Source organism: Cebidichthys violaceus, unplaced genomic scaffold (assembly GCF_023349555.1).
Source record: "Cebidichthys violaceus isolate CVI_PGR_0920_01 unplaced genomic scaffold, fCebVio1.0.p SCAF_3, whole genome shotgun sequence".
Taxonomy (NCBI): Eukaryota; Metazoa; Chordata; class Actinopteri; order Perciformes; family Stichaeidae; genus Cebidichthys; species Cebidichthys violaceus.
Genome location: NW_027176483.1, coordinates 8,283,817 through 8,291,561, shown reverse-complemented (window position 1 = coordinate 8,291,561; position 7,745 = coordinate 8,283,817). Strand labels below are relative to the sequence as shown.

Sequence of the window (7,745 nt, the reverse complement as noted above, 5' to 3'; positions counted from 1 at the left end):
TGAGGACAAAGACCATCAGCCCCTAGAAATAGCCGGGTATTTCGTCAAACTGCTTTATTAGCGTGATTGCTGTGATAACAGTCTGTTTACACCACACACAGAAATCTACCTGTACAGAAATGTCAAGAACTATGAGTTCTTCAGTCATGGGCGTTGTCCTGCTTCAGTTGACTGGTGTAAAAACAGATACCACTGGTCTAGGTTCAAATCTGACTTTATGATTCCCTTACATATATTTTCCTGAACCTCTTTCAGTTTTAAAACTGAAACTTCTTTTCAGTTTTAAAATTTAAAAAATCTATTTAAGCAGAATTCCTCACTCCGCCCTCTGCTGGGGACTTTATGAGAGATGTTGGCAGTGAAATGACAAATCAAGTTACTTCTTTCCCTGATTAACACAAATATTTCAGACAATTTCTTCTACAATTTCTCACAAAATATTTAACACAACACTAAAAAAAATACACAAAAACAATGAAAATCAGTCTTTGGTAAGTGGAAACAGAAAAAGGTAACATTTTGATTTCAACAACACCCTGTACATAAAAGAAAAACATATTTACTAGATAACTATAAAGCAATGCTAATGAAGATGTCCATGTAGGTGTAGAGATCAGTAGCAGTGAGGGGAGTGTGGATCACATGTCCTCCTCAGTGACCAGGCAGTAAAAGTCTGAGCGGGCTCCATAGTTGCGTGATCCCAGGTCCGACACGTCGATGTCGGAGGATTTGGGCTCAGCTGCAGTGACGGGAGCAGCAGGAAGGACAGGCGCTTTAAAGGCCAGAGCCTTGTACACAGGGAGGTGCAGCCCTGCAGCAGAGAGAGCAAAGGTGAAACATCTGTCCCAACTGAAAGCAAATACATTATATATTATTCACTGCTAACGTGTTGTGCTGTTTGGGCTGCATCATGATTTTTATGTAATTCAATAGTCTCCCCTGAATTTAAAATTAAAAGATGCATGAGCTTTCTTTCCGAGAACTAGATGAAAAGATTGATACCACGCTCATGTTTGTCCATTCACATCGTGAAACTACAGCCAGCCGCGTGTTAGCTTAGCTTAGCATGCAGACAGACAAAAACATGTTCTTACAACGATAACAAAATTGATTTACCATTATCTGTAAAGCTAACTCATGGTTCCTGTAAAACATCAGCTTGTGTTTTACATGGGGTTAGGTTCTGGACTATTTGTTGTCCAGGCAGAGTAACTTTTTTAAAATGCTTTAGTCACCGCGAGGCAACCTGTAGTCCAGTGGTTCTCGACTGGTCTGGCTGCGGGACCCACCTTCACCCCTTAATGACAAGCCGCGACCCAAATTTTCAACTTTTCAAATGTATTTAATGAAAAGATGGTGCAGTTTGAACCTGAGCTGAACATGTCCTCTGCAGTCGTAGTAGCAGGGAGCTCTCTTGTGCAGAGAAATTGTTCCCGTCAGTCCTTGTCCCACATGTTTCACGTAGACGAGTAAAACTGTTCGTTTGTTTGTTACGTCTGTAGATTCGCCCATTTGTAATGCAAAATGACCGCTTGCCTTAATTCGAGCTGTGGTCTGTTGTTTGATGTCATCCGACATGTCTTCAATTCACCTACTTATAGTGTCATTTGACAGAGGTATAGTTTTCAGTTTATCCGCTGCGGATTGATCCAACAAATGCCGCTTCAGTTTTGACGGCTTCATGCTTTCTTGTGCCAGAACCTCGCTGCACAAAACACACTGAGGATTTTGTCCTCAATGTAAGAAAATCCATATCTCATGTAGTTGGTGTCGTACTTGCGTTTCGCTCACTTAGCATACGAAAACAAACTTTGTGGGTGTTCTTCTATACTGTGAAATGGGTGTCTATTAGCATTACAAAGTATTAACGCCAAATACAGTATTAAGGAGTGTGAATAACTCCGCTGCATAAAAAATCCCCTTCAAAATAAAAGCACAGGATTTATTTATTTTTTTCAGGCAAAGGTCCGCGACCCACTGAAAACGGGTCCCACCAGTTGAGAATCACTGCTGTAGTCTATACACGTCTGTATCTGAACTGATTAAACAAACAATTATGTCTTAACTAGTGAGCTCTAGAGGTGCTGATAGGCGGATTTTGTTACCTTTGGACAGTCAGGCGTTTCCAGTCTTAGTGCCAAACCAAGATAAACGACTGTAGCTTCATATTTAGGTGAAGCATATTAAATTGGTATTGATCTATTCATCTAATTTTCAGCAACTAAGCAAATGCAGAGCTATTTCTTGAAAGCATTTGTTTCACATGTCTGCTTGGCATGGAAAATATGTGCAAGCTCATCATGTAATATGATTTCCTTGTATTGAAGTTAAAGATTAACTGTAGATGAACCCATTTTGTAGATTCAAATTAGTCTCAAACTACGTCAGTTTCAATGCACACTGTGTGTCGAAAAAGAGAAAAGAGTCTCTATCAGGTTGAGACTTGCATATTGGCCTTAACTTTTTATATTCTCATTCTCTTGCAACAAAAGTACATGAAACGCCAAACAGCTGACAAGCATTTACATCCCTGGAGTAGAGTCAGTGCAAGACAGTTGTTAAACGTGAGCGTGCTTGCCTCAATATTAAAAAAACAAACACACATATCTCACTTCACATTCATTCATGCAAGGTAGTGCAGCTTTAATATGCATTTCTTATATTTGCATGTGCAAATAGAGTGAAGAGTGAACCAAACATCAGAGCTGGAGGACTTATCTAGTCCTTTGGCTGTTGTTCTTACCCAGATCTCTAGCAGGGTCCGTGTCTGAGCGGCAGTCAAGGTAGTCTGAGTCGAGGGTCAGCATGGGGTCCTTGTCATCTTGTAGCACAGTCTGAGGGTCGCCTGCAGACTCACTGCGGAAGACGACTCTGCGAGGCATCGCTAAGGCCATCTCCTTCCAGAAGACTGAGGACGGAGTCTGTGGAAACCAAAAACACACAGGAACCGAACACTCCGCCATTAAAAAGTCCAACTGAACTCAACTCAACTGCATAAGCCGTACTTGCATGTGTCATCATACATAGTATACATACATTTTGAATTTGAAATTAAATGTATATTTATTCATTTACATTGAAACACATTTCTACATTTGCTAATTTTGGTTTTAATGATCGTTAGTGAATTCTTTTCACATGATTATTTCACTGTAATGTGAATGCATAATGTTGCTTCAATGGAAACACAAGTCGAGTCCAGACACTAACTATAAACATTATAGATATTCTGCACATATGTATACAATAAAATATTCATTCCATGCAAGTTGGCTGAAATCCAGAGAGAAACATACTGATGCTTTAAATTACTCATACTGTATTCTGTTTGTTATTGATGTTTGTTTGCTCAGAAAGCACTAATGGGTATTATTAATGTGGATCTTACCACAGAGTTGTGCCTCCAGGTGAGAATGGTGAGGCGGTGCTGGTGCTCACTGAGCAGCTGCTTGATCTCAGGTCCCATGCGTTTGGACTGACCCTCCAACATGATGAGGATGGGCCGCTGACACAACTCCAACAAGTGCAGAAGGCCCTGTCTGAAAACACACACAGCTACAGTATGTCATGATAGGGCATACTGGAGAAACTGCTCTAAAGTGCAGCAACACTGACCTCAAGTGGTGTATTGTAATGGTGCCACAGTCATTTTACTAAGTTTTATATATAAAGTGCTGTTTGAAAAGAATCGTTTATACATTAAATTCGTCTGACCTGAAGTTATTGGAGCACCAGTCCTGCTCAAGGTAAGCATAAGAGAGCAACACGATCAAACGGCGAGAGCGACTTATGTTCATTAGCAGCTCGGCAGAAGGTTCTGGAGATAAATAATAATGTTATGCATCGTTAAAAAATGGGCAACTTCATATTACAATTTTTTTTACCCAAGATCCAGTTTCACAAAAAGTGCTTACACACAGATGTAAGCACTGGTCACACAAATGATATGCAAATTGAAGATGCATTTGCAAACGTATAAGTCTGAGAGATTAGTTTTCATTAGGGAAACGTCTCAAGATCATCATGAGAGAAAACTCATTTTGCAAATTGCAGGTAATTACAGTGTAAGTCAGAAAATCCTGGATTTTGAAGATTAAAATGAACAGAAACTGCATAAAAAAATGGATTGAATATTTTCCATTCTCCCGTTGCTTCCTATGAAGACCAACAGACAGAAATCTTACCTGAGCCAGGTAGAATATTGTTGTCATTGAGGTGCACCTTGAGCGCATTTTTATTCTCCAGGTGAGGTTTGAGAATAAAGTTGACAAACTTCCTGTCATGATCATTGTTCACATAAGAGATATAGGCATCATATAATTTGCCATCTGAAGACATGGAGACACAAACATAGCAGAGGTGTTAATACTACTGTACAGTCTTATACATGATTATAGCACCCTTTTATCACTTCAGAGGCCTCACCATTAAGTTCATAGGCTCCGTAGGAGTTCCTGTACCAGAGTTTGATGTTCAAGTGACACCTGGAGTACACAACAGCAGCTACAGCCAGCAGGAGGAGGAGAACGATGGCTGCAATAACAGCTGATGTGTGGTTGGGGCCGTATGAGCACACTAAAGTGTCTGCAGACCAAAAATAAGCATAAAATAAACAATCAATACTCGGATTGAAATTGATAACCCTAAACTACCAAATATGGATTTTGTCAGAAGAGTGATTCTTTACATCTGGGTCATTGCAACAGTTAAGTACTGAACACATTTTCAATGTGCAGTTAAATCAGGGAGAAGTAACATTAATCAGAATCAATTTGTGTTGTGAATCACAAGGCTGACTGATTACACGCTGGGCCAGGCTTCCTGCCAAAGCGCTGTAAAATGATACAGACTTAATGTATCTGTGCGTCTGTGGTATTAATAGCCTTGAGATAGTTGACAATGTGTGTGGAGCTGGCTGACTTTCTACTGCTCCATTACACACTGATCATGTCTACAATACACTTTCATATGGTTTTTGATGCAGATAATGTACATAACTGCTGCTCCTCTTTATTTATGGAGTCTGGCCTTTCACTGTTTTCTCTAATCTTCGTTGTCACATTTGTGTTTCTCTTTCATGTTTAGGTGGGTAATCTTTTAGAAAATATAAAACAAGATGCAGGACAGAATGTAAGAAACCTTGCATATATAGGTATCTTTAGTTGTCTTACGTGAGTACGGCAGGCTGAAGTCAGAGGAAATGTTCCTCACTGTGCAGCTGTAGAGCCCAAAAGCATCCAGCTGTGTGAGGTTGATCACCAGCAGACTGTTTACCATCAGCTGGCCGGCAACAGGAGACCTGATATGCAGGACAGAAAACTTGATCTCACTTTGAAATACATTTTAAATGCAGGTGCCATGTAACTGATATTTAAAAAAAAAAGCTTCAATTCACCATGAGGAGGTATTCTGCGTGTAATGTGTGTGATTGGTGAGTGGTTGGCCGTCTTTACTCCACTGCAGCGTGCTGTCGCAGTGCTCTTCTTTTGGGTCCCATTGGAGGAGAGCAGTGCAGTTCAGTGTCACAGTGCAATCCACATTCCTCCGGAGTCCGTTCGAGCCCCCATTCGGTTCAAATTCGGGGGCTTTGGAGCACTGAGACTCTGTGGAAAGTCAGACCACTGTTATCTGTGTTCACTGCAGGAGCTCCAGACAATGGAGGCCTTCATGTGCACTGCCAGGTACAGCCTGAGACTGCAGCTGGAAGACATGCTGAAATGACATGGGTCTTTGCAGGTGTAGTCATTCAACTAGCCCCTTCAACCCCCACCTACAAACTCTACGTTTACTTCAGGGACGGATACTAGCCCACTGTGAGAGACACATAATCACAGTATCAGGTTTGAGATGACTTCATTACGTGTGGAAATAATACTTACCTTTAACTATGAGACGCACAGTGAATGAGGCTGTGCTGTTGCTCTGTTGCATACAGGTGTAGTTCCCTTGATCTTGCAAGGTGAGTTTGTCAAACTCCAGGTAGGCCTTCCCTACCTGAGCAGGGAGCTGCTGACAGTCCTTCTGCCAGGTCAGCTGAGGCCGTAAGGAGCTCTGGGGCTCCAGAGGGCATTTCAGCCGATATGGAGGCCCCTGCTGCCCCACGTAGAGCACCTGCTCCTTAAACCTGCTCTCATCCACACAAGACTGAGCTACAAATAAAGAGAAAGGGGGTTTACACAGTCACCTTTACATTGCGGACACAACAAGTCAACAAAAACTGACTCTGATCTCTAATTGAATTTTAAGTATGACATAAGAAACTGAATTTATGTTGTGTGATCAAATAACTTAAGCAAGCAAATACCTATAAGTGACTTAATTTCCTTTTGGGAAAACAGTTTTCCCACCGTATGTGGACGTTAACAGTTTGCATTCACTGTGCTTCAAAAGACCTGTTCTTCAACATATTCAGCGCATGCGCGCTAACCAGGACTATGTCTAAACCAGCACAACTGCCCGCTCTGGTTCCTCTCTGGTTCCTCTCTGACTTCCCCTTTGCTTTATTTTTGTTTTTAACAGTTTCTCAAACAAGGTGACAGTCATCCGGGTCCGAAGTCCGGCTCATGTTGCCAGGCAACAGCATGTGACCGCGTGACAGACACTGTGACCCTGTACGAACTGACCACATGTGCACTGACCAGCATCCCATAAACCTTACTATGACAGTTTTTAATTAACAATACGATGAATACTACAGCTATCAACAAATGCAGTTTATTTAAAACCGGACTTATCAATAAAGTGTAAACCTATGATATATGAGTAAATTCAAGTGCATGATAAAGTGATTTTCTTCATCCTTACCCTCGGCAAGGACAGACTTGTCCCATTTTCCGGTGAGCAAAATTATAAAAGCGAATAAAATCAGAGCCATGAGGCGCAGTCTTTTTCTTCCTCCTTCCTCAGGTGACAAGTGAGCCGAGTGAAGAGCTTTTTGTACACCTACATCCCTCTATTAGATACTGATTATTACAGTTTCATTACAGCCGATGTGACTCGACTCCGGAGACGTCAGCCTTCTGGTTGATCAAGTGCACCTGGCGATACCTGAAACTCTGCTGGCTATTGGCTCCCCATGGTCACGTGGCGTTCGCACCGGCTTTCACCTACTGTACACTAAAACTTGAGAGGAGACAGGAAAACTCACTAAAATACAACACGTCTAGTGCGTCCCTAATATAATATAATATAATATAAAGTTTGTTTTAAATTAAGTGTTCAAAAGTATCTTATAAGGCACCTTTTATACAGGATGTATAAATGGTAAATAAATAATAAGTAGATCTCGAGGTCGTTATCAATCTTTTTTGGCTGCACGTTTTTAATCCATTCATAAATATTCACGAGTTTTTCACTTTGTAATACTCAGTATATAGCATACTTTATAGTAACCCATACTTTTGAGGTGCAAATGTTTAAATACGTGAGACATAAATGTGTTATCATCAAATCTGCAGATGTAAATGTAAAGAAAAATGTTAATACATTTCCAGAAATTAAGTCCAACAGTCTAACCAGTTAAGGGGATTTTTCACAACCTGACAACCCAAAAAGTGTCCTTATAATGGTACATTTTTTATTTACCATTAATAAAGTTACAACTTTATAATCCCCTTATAATGGTGCCTTGTGAGAGATTGGTATACTGTTCAACTATATTTTGTTTGCATTTTATCTACATATATGACGGTCAAAATGCTGTTTAAATACATCTCAAGTGGATACATTATATATATATATATATA

At 40.6% G+C, this 7,745-nt stretch overlaps 1 protein-coding gene across 1 annotated transcript; it reads right to left on the bottom strand.

Moving 5' to 3' along the window:
- Window positions 1-39: 39 nt before the first annotated feature.
- Window positions 40-7,009, bottom strand: sigirr (single immunoglobulin and toll-interleukin 1 receptor (TIR) domain). Its single transcript, XM_068722450.1, has 10 exons — window positions 6,805-7,009; window positions 5,880-6,149; window positions 5,396-5,603; window positions 5,172-5,299; window positions 4,426-4,584; window positions 4,185-4,328; window positions 3,715-3,817; window positions 3,389-3,539; window positions 2,744-2,921; window positions 40-811 (listed from the first exon to the last, which is right to left on the bottom strand). The coding sequence occupies exons 1-10, from the start codon at window positions 6,872-6,874 to the stop codon at window positions 639-641; spliced, it is 1,584 nt and encodes a 527-aa protein (XP_068578551.1). The 5' UTR covers window positions 6,875-7,009; the 3' UTR covers window positions 40-638.
- Between the last annotated feature and the right edge of the window lie 736 nt (window positions 7,010-7,745).

Excerpts from the sequence above, each read along its gene's own strand:
- sigirr (XM_068722450.1), bottom strand. The coding sequence starts at position 6,874 with ATGGCTCTGATTTTATTCGCTTTTATAATTTTGCTCACCGGAAAATGG. Across the intron at positions 4,585-5,171 it reads CTTCAGCCTGCCGTACTCAC|ACACTTTAGTGTGCTCATAC; the intron begins GTAAGACAACTA and ends TTTGGTCTGCAG. Across the intron at positions 4,329-4,425 it reads CGGAGCCTATGAACTTAATG|ATGGCAAATTATATGATGCC; the intron begins GTGAGGCCTCTG and ends CCATGTCTTCAG.